Here is an 18712-nt window from a genome sequence, read left to right on the forward strand (position 1 = left end):
GGGCAAAAAAGAGACAGACAAAAGCAAATATAAAAAGAAAATAATAATCTCTCACAAACACTGACTGTGGTTTTCAGTTATGGAAACTTTATATTCAACATATAAATAAAACATGAACACAACTGTTTCCAGTTTGTCGATGCACTGTGCTCGTGTTTAAAGTTATAAATGTTATATCTCCAGGTCATAATGTGTCTAATATATTTATATGTACACACACACACACACACACACACATAAAGGTAAATCCTGAGGAGTCTGATCTGCAAAGGCACGAACAGCACCAGGACAATAAACAGCTCCACCCTGTAATCAGACACTCAGCACGAATCAAACACCGACCAAAGGAGACACAGACCAGAGACGCTAAGACACGAAGGAAAAGAAAGAAATCCTCCCGATGTCTCGAGAAAGAGCTGGACTGAAGGACAAAGGCTCATCCTGGGGACAGGAGCCTTGAGCACCAGAGCGAGGCCCAGATCTACCACACCAGACCAGACCCAAGTGTAGACTGTGCAAAGAGGCTCCAGACCAGCACAGAACTGCAGCTGTGAGACGCCACAGGGAAAAAAACATGGAGCGACAGAACCAAGAGGAGCCAGAGGGAAACATCTGTGCAGACGGACTGGAGACCCCGAGGTCGAGGTGGAAACACCTCCAAAGGTCGAGGAGAATGAGACAAGATCCTGTGGGACAGATACAGACAGAATGGACCAACTGGACACTGTGGAGGTGGAGAAACGACAGAGCAAAGAGCTGGACATCACAGAACCAAGAGAACATCAGGAAAAAGGAACATGAGGAACTAGAGAAATACCAGGGGCTCAAAGAAGAGCCGGAGAAGGTCTGGAAGGTGAAGGCCTCAGTGGAGCCCGTGGTCATCGGACACTTGGGGCAGTGACCCCCAAACTGGAGGAGCAGCAGCAGATCCAGGAAAAACATCAGACCAGAAAAGAGCAGGAACACCAAAGACACTGTAGAACCCTCAAGCTCCCAGGACTCTGGACCTGAGGTCCTGGGCCTCTGGACCTGAGGTCCCGGGCCTCTGGACCTGAGGTCCCGGGCCTCTGGACCTGAGCTCCCGGGCCTCTGGACCTGAGCTCCCGGGCCTCTGGACCTGAGTTCCTGGGCCTCTTGTGAAGAACCTGAGCTTCTTTTACTCGCAGCAGGTCTTAGATCTCCAGTTCACACGGAGCAGATAATCCAATCACTCATATAGAAAAATGTAATAAATGTTACAGCTCCACCGGCAGCTCGTCAGAGCGTCTCCACTCAGAGCGTCTCCACTCAGAGCGTCTCCACTCAGAGCGTCTCCACTCAGAGCGTCTCCACTCAGAGCGTCTCCACTCAGAGCGTCTCCACTTACACGTCCTGAGTCTGGAGACGACGCAGAGACAGTCCAGAGATAAATCAACATCACGATAAAATAAAAACATAAAGGACCAGGATTAATCCAGACGATTCAAATCAGCTGAGCACATTACACACACTGACACATTAAACTCTGAGGATCAGTCCCTCACCAGGAACATTTAAGAAAAAAAAACTGTGAGGGGGTGAAGAAAAAGGACACATCAGCATTCATCTGTAGGAGCTGGAATCAAACCAACAACCTGTGGGTCTGACACTGATGTTTATGTGGGATTCAAACCATCAACCTTCACATGAGCGGGCAAACTCTCTACCAACTGAGCCACTGTCCAGTACTTCTCTGCCATGTGTCATTTTCAGATCTACAACGTCAAACCTGAGACTCAAACCAGTGAACTCCTGCAGTCATGAGTTTTATCACATATTACACTACACAGAACAGTCAGAGTACTGCGTCCAGAATACTTCAGTACTATTAGTATATTAACAGAACAGTCAGAGTACTACACTCACAATACTTCAGTTGTTTTATTATATTACAGAGTAAAAGTAAAGTTATACTTATATACACAGCACGTACAAAGTAGAGTCTGAGAAACAACTGGAGTGAGATAAAGAGTCAGGACCTGGATCTGAGACTAGAGCACTAAAGTGAGACAGAGTGAGACTAGAGCACTAGAGTGAGACAGAGTGAGACTAGAGCACTAGAGTGAGACAGAGTGAGACTAGAGCACTAGAGTGAGACTAGAGCACTAGAGTGAGACAGAGTGAGACTAGAGCACTAAAGTGAGACAGAGTGATACTAGAGCACTAGAGTGAGACAGAGTGAGACTAGAGCACTAAAGTGAGACAGAGTGATACTAGAGCACTAGAGTGAGACAGAGTGAGACTAGAGCACTAAAGTGAGACAGAGTGATACTAGAGCACTAGAGTGAGACAGAGTGAGACTAGAGCACTAAAGTGAGACAGAGTGAGACTAGAGCACTAGAGTGAGACTAGAGCACTAGAGTGAGACAGAGTGAGACTAGAGCACTAGAGTGAGACTAGAGCACTAGAGTGAGACAGAGTGAGACTAGAGCACTAAAGTGAGACAGAGTGAGACTAGAGCACTAGAGTGAGACTAGAGCACTAGAGTGAGACAGAGTGATACTAGAGCACTAGAGTGAGACAGAGTGAGACTAGAGCACTAGAGTGAGACAGAGTGATACTAGAGCACTAGAGTGAGACAGAGTGAGACTAGAGCACTAAAGTGAGACAGAGTGAGACTAGAGCACTAGAGTGAGACTAGAGCACTAGAGTGAGACAGAGTGAGACTAGAGCACTAGAGTGAGACAGAGTGAGACGAGAGCACTAGAGTGAGACGAGAGCACTAGAGTGAGACAGAGTGAGACTAGAGCACTAGAATGAGACAGAGTGAGACTAGAGCACTAGAGTGAGACAAAGTGAGACTAGAGCACTAGAGTGAGACAGAGTGAGACTAGAGCACTAGAGTGAGACAGAGTGAGACTAGAGCACTAGAGTGAGACAGAGTGATACTAGAGCACTAGAGTGAGACAAAGTGAGACTAGAGCACTAGAGTGAGACAAAGTGGGACTAGAGCACTAGAGTGAGACAAAGTGAGACTAGAGCACTAGAGTGAGACAGAGTGAGACTAGAGCACTAGAGTGAGACAGAGTGAGACTAGAGCACTAGAGTGAGACAAAGTGAGACTAGAGCACTAGAGTGAGACAGAGTGAGACTAGAGCACTAGAGTGAGACAAAGTGAGACTAGAGCACTAGAGTGAGACAGAGTGAGACGAGAGCACTAGAGTGAGACAGAGTGAGACTATAGCACTAGAATGAGACGAGAGCACTAGAGTGAGACAGAGTGAGACTAGAGCACTAGAGTGAGACAGAGTGAGACTAGAGCACTAGAGTGAGACAGAGTGAGACTAGAGTACTAGAGTGAGGCTAGAGCACTAGAGTGAGACAGAGTGATACTAGAGCACTAGAGTGAGACAGAGTGAGACTAGAGCACTAGAGTGAGACAGAGTGAGACGAGAGCACTAGAGTGAGACTAGAGCACTAGAGTGAGACGAGAGCACTAGAGTGAGACAGAGTGAGACTAGAGCACTAGAGTGAGACAGAGTGAGACGAGAGCACTAGAGTGATACTAGAGCACTAGAGTGAGACAAAGTGAGACTAGAGCACTAGAGTGAGACAGAGTGAGACTAGAGCACTAGAGTGAGACAGAGTGAGACTAGAGCACTAGAGTGAGACAGAGTGAGACTAGAGCACTAGAGTGAGACAGAGTGAGACTAGAGTACTAGAATGAGACGAGAGCACTAGAGTGAGACAGAGTGAGACTAGAGCACTAGAATGAGACGAGAGCACTAGAGTGAGACAGAGTGAGACTAGAGCACTAGAGTGAGACAGAGTGAGACTAGAGTACTAGAGTGAGACAGAGTGAGACTAGAGCACTAGAGTGAGACAGAGTGAGACTAGAGTACTAGAGTGAGACAGAGTGAGACTAGAGCACTAGAGTGAGACAGAGTGAGACTAGAGCACTAGAGTGAGACAGAGTGAGACTAGAGTACTAGAGTGAGACAGAGTGAGACTAGAGCACTAGAGTGAGACAGAGTGAGACTAGAGCACTAGAGTGAGACAGAGTGAGACTAGAGTACTAGAGTGAGACAGAGTGATATTACAGCTCAGTCACAGTCGTCATAATCACAGTCTGTGTTAAAGTGAATCACTGACACTGACATCACTATTTGACTTCACCTCTGTTTCATCAGGTATAGTAGTAGTAGCAGTAGTAGTAGTAGTAGTAGTAGTAGTAGTAGTAGTAGTAGTAGTAGTAGTAGCAGTAGCAGTAGTAGTAGCATCTGTCCCTGTCCCGGTGTCTGTGGTTGGACACAGGAGGCTCAGTCTTGTTAAACTGTTGTTCTACGTCTCACAAAACTCTATTTATTATGTTTAAACATTAAACCCACAGGTCTGAGTTTAGCACAAACAGAAACAAAATGTCAAACTATGTCAAACTCCACAAATGAAAAACAAAATCACTTTAGCTGCACAAACACCACACAGAAACAGACACACAGAGACAGAGACAGACACAGAGACGGAGACAGAGACACAGAGACGGAGACACAGAGACAGAGACAGAGACACAGACAGAGACAGACACAGAGACGGAGACAGAGACACAGAGACGGAGACACAGAGACAGAGACAGTCTGGTGGTGGTGGGTTGTAGATATTTACATTTTGCTGAGGCCTGGACCAGTTTATATTTGTCAAAGACAGAATCCTCCACAGAGGAGCGAGGCACAGCCCAGAGACACAGGACAGATGTGTCCAAACTGTCTCACTGTCTCCTGTCCACTGTGCACGAGTGAGACAGAGCCAACAAGGTCACACAGAGTGTGTGTGTGTGTGTGTGTGTCCTTGTCAGTGTGTGTTGTGTGTGTTGAGTCTGTTCTCCGCAGTTCAGGCCTCTGTCTCCAGCGCAGCGCCTGTTCAGACACTGCGGTAAACCCGCGCCCTGTGCGTGTCCTCTGGCCGTGTCCCGGTGTGTGTGTGTGTGTGTGTGCGCGGGGTTAGGCCCGGTGTGTGTGCGGAGGCCTGGTGTTTGCGCAGAGCCGCGTGTCTGGTGGCAGAAGATGCGCAGGACGAGGCGCGGTCGTCTCCCTGACGCCACATCAGCCCCTCGAGCTCCGCGTCACGTTTGTGCCAAAGTGCCGCATGTGTGTGCGTCTAAAGTGCGTCCCCCCCGCTCCGCACTCACCTGCGCTCGCGGCCACATCAGACTCGTGCTCCGGGTCCCGGGGCTCAGAGCGCTCCTCTCTCTGCTCCTCTCTCTGCTCCTCTCTCTGCTCTGCTGCTCCATCGTCTCCAGGAGGCGCGCACTCGCACAGGCGCGTCACAGTCAGCTGACTGAGCCACGTGCGCGCGGGGCCCGGGACAGAGTGAGCCAGCCCGGTCCACAGTGGACCAGACTGGACCACTGTGGACCACTGTGGACCAGTCTGGTCCAGGGTCTGTCCACTGTGGATGAACTCACCATAAACAAAACAAATGATAAAAAAACATCTGCAGATTCACCTGAAGAAAAAGAAAATACAGAGGACACGTGTACTGCACATGTACTACATGTGTACTACATGTGTACTACAAGTGTACTACATATGTACTGTACATGTAGTACACATGTACTACATGTGTACTGTACATGTAGTACACATGTACTACATATGTACTGTACATGTAGTACACATGTACTACATGTGTACTGTACATGTACCACACATGTAGTACACTTGTAGTACACATGTAGTACACATGTAGTACACATGTAGTACACTTGTAGTACACTTGTAGTACACTTGTAGTACACATGTAGTACACTTGTAGTACACTTGTAGTACACTTGTAGTACACATGTAGTACACTTGTAGTACACTTGTAGTACACATGTAGTACACATGTAGTACACATGTAGTACACATGTAGTACACTTGTAGTACACTTGTAGTACACTTGTAGTACACATGTAGTACACATGTAGTACACTTGTAGTACACATGTAGTACACTTGTAGTACACATGTAGTACACTTGTAGTACACATGTAGTACACTTGTAGTACACTTGTAGTACACATGTAGTACACTTGTAGTACACTTGTAGTACACATGTAGTACACATGTAGTACACATGTAGTACACTTGTAGTGCACTTGTAGTACACATGTACCACACATGTAGTACACATGTACCACACATGTAGTACACATGTAGTACACATGTAGTACACTTGTAGTGCACTTGTAGTACACATGTAGTACACATGTAGTACACATGTAGTACACTTGTAGTGCACTTGTAGTACACATGTAGTACACATGTACCACACATGTAGTACACATGTACCACACATGTAGTACACATGTAGTACACATGTAGTACACTTGTAGTACACTTGTAGTACACTTGTAGTACACTTGTAGTACACATGTAGTACACTTGTAGTACACTTGTAGTACACTTGTAGTACACATGTAGTACACTTGTAGTACACTTGTAGTACACTTGTAGTACACTTGTAGTACACATGTAGTACACTTGTAGTACACATGTAGTACACTTGTAGTACACTTGTAGTACACTTGTAGTACACATGTAGTACACTTGTAGTACACTTGTAGTACACATGTAGTACACTTGTAGTACACTTGTAGTACACTTGTAGTACACTTGTAGTACACATGTAGTACACATGTAGTACACTTGTAGTACACTTGTAGTACACTTGTAGTACACTTGTAGTACACTTGTAGTACACTTGTAGTACACATGCAGTACACTTGTAGTACACTTGTAGTACACTTGTAGTACACTTGTAGTACACTTGTAGTACACTTGTAGTACACTTGTAGTACACATGCAGTACACTTGTAGTACACTTGTACAGTCTGTGTCACAGTTCGTACATTAAGTTGTTTTATAACAGTTAAAGTTTGACACTTTGTCTCAGTTTGTTCAATGAGGAGGTTTATGATGAAGATTTAAACAGATTTTTAATCTGAATCTCCCCGTGGGGATAAATCAAATCTTTATTTGAATTAAAAGTCATTTATGAATTTCAGAGAAAAGTCCGGAACATCCCCAAAGGCCTCAAAATATTAAAGTATCAATATGTGACTTTATTTCATATAAAACTCACTCACTGCTCCAGAGAAGGAGCCCTGACCCCTGACCTCTGACCCCTGCACCTACACTCTGACCCCCACTGACCACAGTCTGACCCCACTGACCACAGTCTGACCACAGTCTGACCCCACTGACCACAGTCTGACCACAGGACCAAACAGCCGGTCCGACAGGAGACAGAATCCAAACAGCTCAGTGTGACTGAGGTGAACTTTACAAAACAGAGACTGAGGAGAAATGACGTCAGTGAAACCAGATTATTTCTGTTTTAGGCTGAAACATAAACTCACAGTGAAACACGGACGATAAACAGATCCACATGTATGATCTTAGCATGTTTAAAGTGTTTGCTGCAGAGGAGCTGAGTGCAGGACGACTCTACATCAGACCATGTACATTTTATTTTATTTGTGCAGATCTGTCAGTGAAAGTGCGTCCAGATAAAACTCAGGGTAAATGTGACAGAGACAGAAGATTTAAATGAACCAAACACGTCCCGGGTCTGAAAACACGTCTGAAAAACTGCACAGACGTGTTTCCAAATCTCTACAACATAAATAAATCCACGTGAAATTCAGACCATCTATTTGAAATTTGGAAGAGTTTATTCCACAGCCAATAAGAGAACAGTAAAACATTCACTAGTGACTAAACACAACGCGCCGCTCTCTGTGGGCGTGTCATTTGCAGAGGGCGGTGCTGCGGCGGCCTCCTCTCCCGCGGCTGTCCCTGTGCTCTCGCGTGTGAAGTCTGAAGTGCGTGTTGAGGTGCGCAGACTGGTTGAAGCTCTTTCCGCAGACGTGGCAGTGGAAGGGTTTCTCGCCGGTGTGGATGCGGTGGTGCCTCTTGAGCATGCTCACCGTGGTGAAGCTCTTGCGGCAGACGGTGCAGAGGTACGGCTTCTCTTTGGTGTGCCAGCGCATGTGCACCTCCAGCTGACACGCGAAACTGAAGCTTTTCCCGCATTCCGCACAGTTATGCCACTTGTGCAGGGAGTGGGCGGGGTCAGGGGAGCGCTGCGAGGGCGGGGGAGGGTCTCCGCTGTTGGCGCTGCTCGTGGGACAGTGGTTGGTTAAAGCGAGAGCGGACGCGGCGTGGTTTCTGCTCTCGTCCTGTTTGCTTCGCTCTGTTTTGATCTGGACGGCGGCGGACGGCGAGTCGCAGGCGGAGCTCCTGTCGTCTTCTGTGGGCTCCACTTTCACCAGAGGCACCTGCTCCACCGCACACCTCCACTCATGCCCCAGACACTCCCCCATCTGAGGCGACGGCTCCGTCTGTGACTCTAGAAACACACAGAGAAAATGTCACATCAACATGTCGCTGATAAAAAGGTTCATTCTGTCACATTTAAACGTCTGAATGACACAGAATGTACTCACACTCTCATGACAGGCTCCTCCTCAAAAACAGACCTGGACTTGTGTTTTGTTTCATTCACACATGTTTGAGTCACACTTTTTTATTAGTCTGTAACATCTACAAACCTCAAAACGCTCTGTTCCACCTTGTGATGTCATCAAGTGGTTTTCAACAGCTCCTTTTACCTTTAGTTCAGTCGAGAGTTGCATTGATTCCTGAGCTGAAATGATCCAAATGATTCTAGTGAAGGTGTGTGGAGTTTAAAAACACAGTGGAGCACTTCCTGTATCACCACATGATGACATCACAAGGTGGAACAGAGTGTCTTCAGTTTGAGAGAAGAACTTAAGTACTAGATCTGCAGGTTTGTGTGTTAAACATGTGAGAATGAAACAAAACACAACTCCAGGTCTGTGTGTGACGAGGAAACATCAGAACAGACCAGAGGACAGAGGAGTTTGGACCTTTAACCTCTGACCTCTGACCCTCTGCAGACTTAGACTTATTATTATCATCAATCAATCAACGTTTATTTACAGAGCACTTTACAACACTCAAGGTGACCAAAGTGCTTTTCCAGTAAAATCAAATTACTATAAAATGCTATATTTATTATTATTTTCATTATTCAGATGTTGTACATTTCACTCTGTGTCATCAGACATGAGGCTGAATCTCAGACACTATCGTCTGTTTCACAGGCTCAATGTGTCTCAAACTGGACAAACCCGCGGCACACGCCCCGTGGCCCCCGTGGCCCCGTGGCCCCCGTGGCCCCGTGGCCCCCGTGGCCCCCGTGGCCCCGGGTGGCTCAGGGTGGCCCCGGGTGGCTCAGGGTGGCCCCGGGTGGCTCAGAGCGGCTCAGGATCAAGATGAAAATGTTCCTCCTCTAAACAGTGACACCTCAGAGCGGAGGACAGAGCTGATGTGCGGCTCTGCGGCTCAGTGCTGAGCCTCTGCACATATAATCTGCACATAAACCCAGTATGATGCGCACACACGATGCGCACACATGACCCGCACATAAACCCTGTCCTCAGGTCTCAGACACTTTAAAGTCCCCGTGTCCTGTGACTGGCCTGCTCTCACCTGGCCGCAGGAGCAGCCTCTGCACGGCCGCGTCCAGGAGCCGTCGGAGCCGTTCGTTCTCCTCTCTGGCGCGCAGCAGCTCGCCCTGATACTCCGCCACCGTGTCCTTCACCGCGCGGAAAATGTCCTGCGCCGCGGCCGTGAGTCTGTCGCTCACAAACACGTTCAACAAATCCAGTTTGGTCATGTCTGTGTCCCTGTCTGCTGTTTACATCCACTGATCCGGAAGGAAAGACTCCAGACTCCAGCTGCATCTGCTCCACGACGAGCTGCGCTGTTTAATGGCGCCACCTGCCGGTGAGACACTGTATTACACTGTATTAGACTATACAACACAAACACAACAGACATGAGGGACATGAGGGACAAAAGGAGACAGGAGACATGAGGAGACGTGAGGAAACATGAGGAAAGACTCCAGACTCCAACTGAATCTGCTCCACGACGAGCTGCGCTGTTTAATGGCGCCACCTGCCGGTGAGACACTGTATTACACTGTATTAGAATATACAACACAAACACAACAGACATGAGGGACATGAGGGACAAAAGGAGACAGGAGACATGAGGAGACGTGAGGAAACATGAGGAAAGACTCCAGACTCCAACTGAATCTGCTCCACGACGAGCTGCGCTGTTTAATGGCGCCACCTGTTGGTAAGGCATAGTATTACACTGTATTACACTGTATGATAACAGACACAACAGACAGATATGAGGGACATGAGGGACATGAGGGACATGAGGGACATGAGGGACATGAGGAAAGACTCCAGACTCCAGCTGCATCGTGCTGTTTAATGGCGCCACCTGCTGCCAGGCCCTTGTCTTTAGGGGCCCTAAGCTGAGTTTGCCCTCGGGGCCCCACATCATCACAACCACTGATAAAAAACTGAACATTCTAGAGTCTCACAACAACCACAATAAAACAGAATAAAACATGAGGAGGGGTCTGCCAGACAAATTCAAACATGGACATTCTTTCTTGGTTTCTGGAGCATTTTAATCCAGTCGACTACAGTGAGCTCACATTTATCATTTATTTATGTCATAAAATGCAGAATTGGACAGAGCCCAACGATGAACTTAAACAAGAGTAAAGTTACTTCAAAATCATATCACTCCATGAGTGATCCAAGTTAAGAGTCACAAAAGAAACAGCCTGGACAGAAGATCATTTAAAATAATCAGATTTATAATAATCACATTTATAATCATCAGATCATTTGGGCTGAACATTAAATAAGACGATTTTAGGAACATTATTTTTATGTTTGTTGTGATTTGTAAACACACATTTTAATGACTATCTGTGCTGCCTCTTGTTTGACTCACAGCTCGCCTCTCCACAGAGCAGCTCTGGACATAAAGCTGCACATTAATCACATGAGACTGTCACATGAAATATATAAATATTTAGGACTCAGAGGACATCAGCTCAGTGCTTGTGTTTACAATAGTAGCATGCTAACGATGCTAACGATGCTAACGATGCTAACGATGCTAAGTGGCTCTGGTGATTATTTGTTTTTGCTGCAGTGAAACTTATTTTAACAAAAACATTTAGTGAAACTGAGCAGAGCTTTAAAAAGACAAATAACATGTCCATAGTCAAAGTGTGGCCCTGGTAAACGTAAACAAAGGTCAGTGTTATGCTAACAGTGGCTCATTAGCGTTAGCAGTTAGCTGTTAGCCTTTAGCCTTTAGCTCTGAGCTCAGTCTGTAAAGAGGAAGTGGTAAATATTAAAGCGGATGTTTCTCTAATTATCATAAAAGGACAAGACACAAACAGACAGTGTAATAAACAGACTCACCTGTGTCCTCTGTCCCTCTGAGGCGTGTCCTCTGTCCCTCTGAGGCGTGTCCTCTGTCCCTCTGAGGTGTGTCCTCTGTCCCTCTGAGGTGTGTCCTCTGTCCCTCTGAGGCGTGTCCTCTGTCCCTCTGAGGTGTGTCCTCTGTCCCTCTGAGGTCTCTTTCCTCAGATTGTCCTCTGGACTCTTCATACTTTGTCCCAAACTTTAAATAAACTGAACTTCACTTTCAGTCTTTTAGTTTGTAAAAGACTCTTTCAAATGTCCCTGTGCCTCCGTGTCCCAGAGTGCACCTGGAGGGGTCCTTCACATGAGGCTGTCCACTCCACTGCCTGACTCTAAACATGTAGAAGGACATGTCCAGGCACAAGAAATAAAACACATTTAATCGTTTAAGTGGCGTGTCCAGACGAGTATAAACACTGGAGTCTCATTCAGTGTCATGTCTGTTTTTCTTGTCCTCCTGTGCTGTGTCCCCCCTCCCTCACCTGCCTGTCTCCGGAGCTGGGTGGAGTCCTGCTCCTCCCGCGCGCACCTGCAGCCCATCTACACAATCAACACCACCTGATCAACACCACCTGATCAACACCACCTGCTGTGATAAGAGGACCGAGGACCAGACACGTGAATATTTCTGCTCGATTTTGTACCTTGGTATTTTTGTAAAACCCATGTCTGATTGGAATTTTGGCTTTTCCCCAGACCTCCGCCCCAGACCCAGCTCCGGACCTACACCTGCACTTCTACCTCGGTGTGGTCTCATGTTACCCACGTCTTGCACTTGTGTCTTCTCCTGCTCACGGATCCCCAGCTCCTCTGAATATGAACTGTATCTGTCTGAACTACACTGTGACCTCGTTCCGGGTCTTGTGGATTATTGAAGTGTGATTATTGTCACACACTTGTGTGAATAAACACATTGTTTAACCTTCGAGAGTCGCGCACTTTTGGTCCCTCCGTCTTGCTGGTTATGACATTTTGTTTTCAAACAAGAAACAAAACTTTCCTATTTTCAATATAAATGTGTGGGCTCTCGGGGGCCCATTGGGGGCCCTCTAGGCGCCTCGGGGCCTAAGCAGCTGCTTATTCTCATTATAGACTGGACTGGCCCTGTCTGCAGGTGAGACACTGTAACACAACAGAGACAACAGAGACAAAGGACATGAGGGACATGAGGGACATGAGGGACATGAGGGACATGAGGAGGTGCAGCATTTATCCTACTGTTTATTCAGATGTTCATTATTAATCACTATTTATGTAAATTATGAACATTATTAACATTATAAACATAAATAAACACATCCACCTGAACATCCACCTGAACATCCACCTGGCAAACCGTCCGACGCCTCAGGAGGGTGAAGCGGTGCTTCACCCACACTGTTTACAGAGCGGGTGGAGCTGCTGACCTCCACTGGGGACGTTGTAAAATGAATACTTAGAAGATCTCCTCAATCCCACCGTCACATCTTCTGAGGAGGACCTGGAGGTGGACTCGTCCATCACCCTGGACCCTGAAGCAAAAGACCAAGTTAAAATCTGTCACTGGACAAATCGAGTGAAGACGTTTCTCTGCTCATCGAAGCCTCGACTGTTCTTCAGAACTGAACTGAAGAAGCGGCTTGGATGAGCAGGAAAACGTCTTCACTCGATTTGTCCAGTGACAGATTTGAACTTGGTCTTTTGCTCTGGGTCAGACCTGGACGACTGAAGGTTTACACAGACTCAGGCTGAAGTCACTGAGGTGGTTGAAGCTCCTCTGTGTCAAGGCCCTGGGTGAGATCCGTCCCGAGAACCTTAAGGCTCTGGATGTTGTGGACTGTTTAAATTTTGTTTAAATTGATATAAAAGTATATAATGATTTGATCAAATAAAGTATATTTTTGCAGTTTTGGTGTAAAACCTTTTGACCACTTTTCACCAAACAAGTGAGATATGAGGATCTTTTTTTATTTTATTTTGATCCTTGTTCACTCGTCTCACAAAACCAGACTAATTCCACTGAAGCTGTTTTAGTTCATTTATTTATTTATTTTAGTTGCACCAAAAATCAGGTTTTCCATTGAACCTTTTCAGTGTGAAGTTTACAGCGCGCTCTGGCGCCACCTCCTGGACAAGTGCTGTTAATGCAGCCTCGTGTTTCTGTAAAAATGTTTATTAACATAGATTTTACAAAGAAGCAACATCTAAAAGCAACATCTGTGAGAAAATATAGTGTCCACGTGTTTTCATTAAACATGTTTCAGTCAAAATGCAGCAGGTTCCAGACTGAGTTTATGAACTTTATATTATTATATATTTACATAAAACACAGGATTCAGACACTGAGTCCACAGAACAGTGAGATATTATCACCTGCACTAAACAGTTTACTGCATGTGTACTGTGTGTACTGTGTGTACTGCTTGTTTTCTTTATGTTTACTTCATGTTTACTTGGTGACAGCTCAATAACCTCCACTGAGCCTCCTCCTGTCTCTCCTCTCTCCTCCCGTCTCTCCTCCCGTCTCTCCTCCTGTCTCTCCTCCTGTCTCTCCTCCTGTCTGTCTCTCCTCCCGTCTCTCCTCCTGTCTGTCCTCCTGTCTGTCTCTCCTCCTGTCTCTCCTCCTGTCTGTCTCTCCTCCTGTATGTCCTCCTGTCTGCCTGTCCTCCTGTCTGTCTCTCCTCCTGTCTGTCCTCCTGTCTGTCTCTCCTCCTGTCTGTCCTCCTGTCTGTCTCTCCTCCTGTCTGTCCTCCTGTCTCTCCTCCTGTCTGTCCTCCTGTCTGTCTCTCCTCCTGTATGTCCTCCTGTCTCTCCTCCTGTCTGTCTCTCCTCCTGTCTCTCCTCCTGTCTCTCCTCCTGTCTGTCCTCCTGTCTGCCTGTCCTCCTGTCTGTCTCTCCTCCTGTCTGTCTCTCGTCCTGTCTCTCCTCCTGTCTCTCCTCCTGTCTCTCGTCCTGTCTCACACACAGGCCTGTGATGAGATTTATTTGATGACGTAACATCAGACCAGAGGCAGAACTGGGTCAGATCAGAGTTTTTCATTCAGCTGCTCGTTTCAACAGGTTTGACCCTAGACCGTCCATCGTCCTCCCCCACACGGGACACGGGACACGGGACACGGGACACGGGACACGGGACACGGGACACGGGACACGGGACACGGGACAGACCTGATGGACACGGGACAGACCTGATGCACCTGGTCCTGCTGCAGGTCATAAACAAACTGAGGCTTTAGGGTTTGATGCAGTTTCAGTAAAAGCAGAAGAATCTCAGAGGTTTAATGTTTCAGCTGAGACACAGACTCAGGTCTAATGTTTAAATATGAAACATAAATATAAAATATAAATGAAATGTTTGTCCTTGTTTCACAGGCTGTAAAGTCTCTGACCAAAATAAAACAGAGGTGAGTTAAATAATATTTATATTATAGATTATAAAATATTTAAAACAGATCCCTGGCTGAATGTTGCGCATTGTATCTTTGGGTCTAAAGGCGCAGAGCAGCGTCAGTGTGATGTAAACGTGCGCACAGAGCGCACAGAGCGCACATCTGTAGCCCTGCCTCCTCACATGAGCTCTGCCTCCTGCACAGGCTGTGTCTGCCTCCGCTTCACTCTGTGCGGCTCCTGTGCGGCTCCTGTGCGGCTCTGTGCGGCTCTGTGGACGTGGGGCGGACTAAACGCGTCTCAGAGATGATTCTTGTCACATTTGGCGCTGCGTATTTTTGCTCCAAATCGCGCTGCGTCTGATTCGAGTCTTTGATCCGCAGCGATGATCAGCAAAGTGAAGAACGCCATGTCTACGCTGGTGGGAGGGATGATGCCACACGGACACCACCATCACCCCGGAGCAGGACAGCACTGTCCCGGGGACAGTCTGCCCCCGCGCTTCCCCTACGGCCGCCCGGACTTTCTGGAGCTCACCCCGGAGCTGCTGCAGTACTCCACGGAGCACGCGTCACGGCCGGTGCTGACTCTGAAGAGAGGGACCAGGCTGCCCTGGAGGACTGGATACGCAGAGTGAGTCACACACAGCGACTACAGCACATCACACTCTGAAACACACACCGAAACACACACCGAAACACACACCGAAACACACACCAGGCTCCTGTGCCGCTCACTAGAACATAACACTCTGCATCCTCTGCATCCTCTGCATCTTCTGCATCCTCTGCATCCTCTGCATCTTCTGCATCTTCTGCATCTTCTGCACTGCAGCAGAGCAGCACACAGGCCTCAGCGGCTCTGCTGCACACAGACACATGCACACACACACATGCACACACACATGCACATATCTACTGCTCATAATTAGGATTATACTGACTGTATTTAAACTGACACAGATCCTCCCAAAAGCTTTAGCCACATTCAAAAGTGAAACAGGAAGCAGCCGAGTCTAGAGGCTGAAGCACCAGAGCTGAAACTACAGAGTCACACAGTGTGAACTTTATGTTTTTTCTATCACACATAAAAACAGGATGAGTTTTGTACCAGCCTTTTCTACACAGAGTGAGTTCTGTGTTTGAACCTGAGCCGTTTGTCTCTGTCTTTGTTTTAATCACAGACTTTTTTCTTATAACAAACATCTGAAAAAAAAAAAAGGTTTAACTGTTTGGACTTGACTTTATCCTGGAGCCTCAGTAAAGTCTCTAAAGTCGCAGTAATAACAGTAACATCCACCTCGTCCTTATGGCTCCACCTGCAGCACCTCCACAGGTCACTCCAGTGCGGGTACTCCACTGGTCAGGTCATGGTCAGGTTCTCAGTTTGGAAAACTCTCGTGGACAGTTCCTCTCACACTGGGGGTATTACAGGCTCCAGAGTCACAGCATGTGGTTATTACAGTGTGAGTTCACTGACCACCACTGACCGACTCTAGAACCAGAGAACACAGAGTCGAGCCGAAAGTCAAAGAAACATGTGAGTCTAGAGAAATATTTGATCATAATTCGACTGTTACAAATCTATTATCTTTTATCTTTACTTTTTTATTGTATTCAGAGCTGAACCAGGTACAAACAGTGACACAATGACATAAATAAACTCATCATTAAACCTTGTGATTTGTCAGTGGACAGTGCAGTTTATGGACATGATGATTCCTGCTTAAACTGGACACACAACTTTAGACTGAGCACGAGACACTGCAGAACACACTAAGTGCAAATGGAAATCTAATTTAATCTGCAGGCATCCATTTATGTGTTAACTCTGGAGCCACAGTGTGAGGAAGCTGCACTCAGTCAGAAACATCACTGCACACACCGACTACAAAAACACAAACACACAAACACACACACACACACACACACACACACACAACGCACAAGAGCCGGAGCCCTGGACGTACAGTGAGGCAAAAAAGTATTTATTCGCTCACCAACTGTTCAAGTTCTTAAAAAGATGAGAGGCCTGTAATTTTCATCATAGATTCACTTCAACTATGAGACAGAATGAGGGAAAGTAAAAGACACATGTCCACAACCTCAAACAGTCAGACTCAAACTCCACTATGGACAAGACCAAAGAGCAAAGGAACCACAAACAAAACTGTAGACACCAGGCCCCGAACACTCAATCTGCAACAGGTAAGAGCTGGAGTCAACAAATCAACTGTGGAGCAAGTATTACAAAATGGAACAAGACCAAGACCTGGGGCTCCACCAAGATCTGACCCCGTGGGGTCAAAATGACACAAGAACAAAGAGCAAAAACCCCAGAACCACACGACCGAGTGAATGACCTGCAGAGAACTGGGACCAAAGTAACAAAGGGACCATCAGTAACACACTACACCACCAGGGACTCAAATCCTGCAGTGCCAGACGTGTCCCCTGTGAAGACAGGACATGTCCAGGCCCGTCTGAAGTTTGACAGAAGCATTTGGATGATCCAGAAGAGGATTGGGACAATGTCACAGGGTCAGATCAAACCAAAATACAACTGTTTGGTAAAAACTCAACTTGTTGTGTTTGGAGGAGAAAGAATGCAGAGTCTCATCCAAAGAACAACAGACCTACTGTGAATCATGAGGGTGGAAACATCATGCTTTGGGGCTGTTTTTCTGCAAATGGACCAGGACGACTGATCCGTGTAAAGGAAAGAATGAACGGGGCCAAGTATCGTGAGATTTTGAGTGAAAACCTCCTTCCATCAGCCCCAAAACATCACTGCTCCAGAGGAGATCTGCAGGAGGAATGGACCAAACTACAGCAACAGTGAAAACCTCTGGAGACAGAAAACGACCTGTCACTGCAACAAAGGGAATACAACAAAGTATGAGATGAACTTTTGTTATTGACCAAATACTTATTTTCCATCATAATTTGCAAATTAATTCTTAAAAAGTCAGACAGTGTGATTTTCTCTCATAGTTGAAGTGAAACTATGATGAAAATTACAGGCCTCTCATCTTTTTAAGTGGGAGAACTTGAACAATTGGGGCTGAATAAAGACTTTTTTGCCTCACTGTTTCACCTCAGACTGAGCTGAGTCTGTGTGTGTTTGTTAAGGGTGTGTTTCAGTCAGAATACCAGTACAAAGGAAAAAAAACAATGAAACTACTGATACTGTGAATGCATTTGAGCTGTTTAAGTTGGATTTACGTTGCATTTGAGCTGCTTTAAGTTGCATTAGTGGAACAAATGTTGGCAGCTTTGAGGCCAATACATTAAACAATACACAATATACTTTAACTTCTAGATAAACGTGAGAAAAATACATCACTCATTTCCTTAAAACGTCAAACAAAAGCAATGTGCAAATTCACTGCCACTCAAACTTCCTCTTTTCTTTCTTACAGTTGGACTTGTGGAATTTGACAGTGTGTTGTCACAAGTTTGACCAATGCTGGGTTTTCTTTTTCACAAGTCGTTGAAGCATATGACTGAAAAACACACTTCTCTGTGTCTTCAGACGCTCCTCCTCCTCCTCAAATAGACACAGCTCACATTTAGTGCAAATAGCGCAGAATGAAAACTTGTGAGAGCTACGCTGCCTTCCCCAAACACTTTAAGCACTTTTCAAGTCGTCTAATATTGACAAAAAGTGTGTATAAATGAACGTAGCCTGTTTCTCATTCAGCTAACAGGCCTCCAGCTCAGAACTATGCCTCCAGTCACAAGGAAGGATTTGTGCCAAGTCTGGAGCTCACAACAATTTGTTTTAGCTGATTTGAAACTGAAAGAACGGTTTATAATCCAGACGTGACCTGCACTTTGCGTTTTCATATTTGGTGCTTTAGCGTGTCCACTGTGTCATGATGTAATGATCATAATCGGATAAACTCTTCGGAGATTGATCGGTTTGAATCTATTTTGAGAATCGTTTGACTTCTTCTTTGTGTTTGTAATGTCCCTGTTTCTTTCAGTTTGTGTTTGTTGATAAAGAATTTCGT

General features: G+C 46.2%; 2 protein-coding genes across 2 annotated transcripts in view; one reads left to right on the forward strand and one right to left on the reverse strand.

The window, feature by feature from the left end:
* Nucleotides 1–7377: 7377 nt before the first annotated feature.
* LOC117370635 (zinc finger and SCAN domain-containing protein 21-like) lies at nucleotides 7378–9732 on the reverse strand. The gene is made up of 2 exons (XM_033966111.2): nucleotides 9515–9732; nucleotides 7378–8348 (listed from the first exon to the last, which is right to left on the reverse strand). Exons 1-2 carry the CDS (start codon nucleotides 9699–9701, stop codon nucleotides 7747–7749), a joined length of 789 nt encoding a protein of 262 aa, XP_033822002.1. The 5' UTR covers nucleotides 9702–9732; the 3' UTR covers nucleotides 7378–7746.
* A 5228-nt stretch (nucleotides 9733–14960) lies between these two features.
* ppm1j (protein phosphatase, Mg2+/Mn2+ dependent, 1J) overlaps nucleotides 14961–18712 on the forward strand; it is a 15593-nt gene continuing 11841 nt past the window's right edge. The window contains exon 1 of the mRNA XM_033966109.2: nucleotides 14961–15330. Within this exon, the coding sequence (XP_033822000.1) occupies nucleotides 15083–15330 (248 nt within the window). The 5' untranslated portion in view covers nucleotides 14961–15082. The remainder of the gene's footprint in view (nucleotides 15331–18712) is intronic.

This window comes from Periophthalmus magnuspinnatus, chromosome 5, assembly GCF_009829125.3.
Source record: "Periophthalmus magnuspinnatus isolate fPerMag1 chromosome 5, fPerMag1.2.pri, whole genome shotgun sequence".
Classification (NCBI taxonomy): domain Eukaryota; kingdom Metazoa; phylum Chordata; class Actinopteri; order Gobiiformes; family Gobiidae; genus Periophthalmus; species Periophthalmus magnuspinnatus.

Bases quoted from the DNA above. Each gene is read 5' to 3' on its own strand.
- LOC117370635 (XM_033966111.2), bottom strand. From the start codon at position 9,701: ATGACCAAACTGGATTTGTTGAACGTGTTTGTGAGCGACAGACTCACG. The intron at 8,349-9,514 runs GTGAGAGCAGGC...GTGTGTTTCTAG, and splicing joins GAGGCTGCTCCTGCGGCCAG to AGTCACAGACGGAGCCGTCG.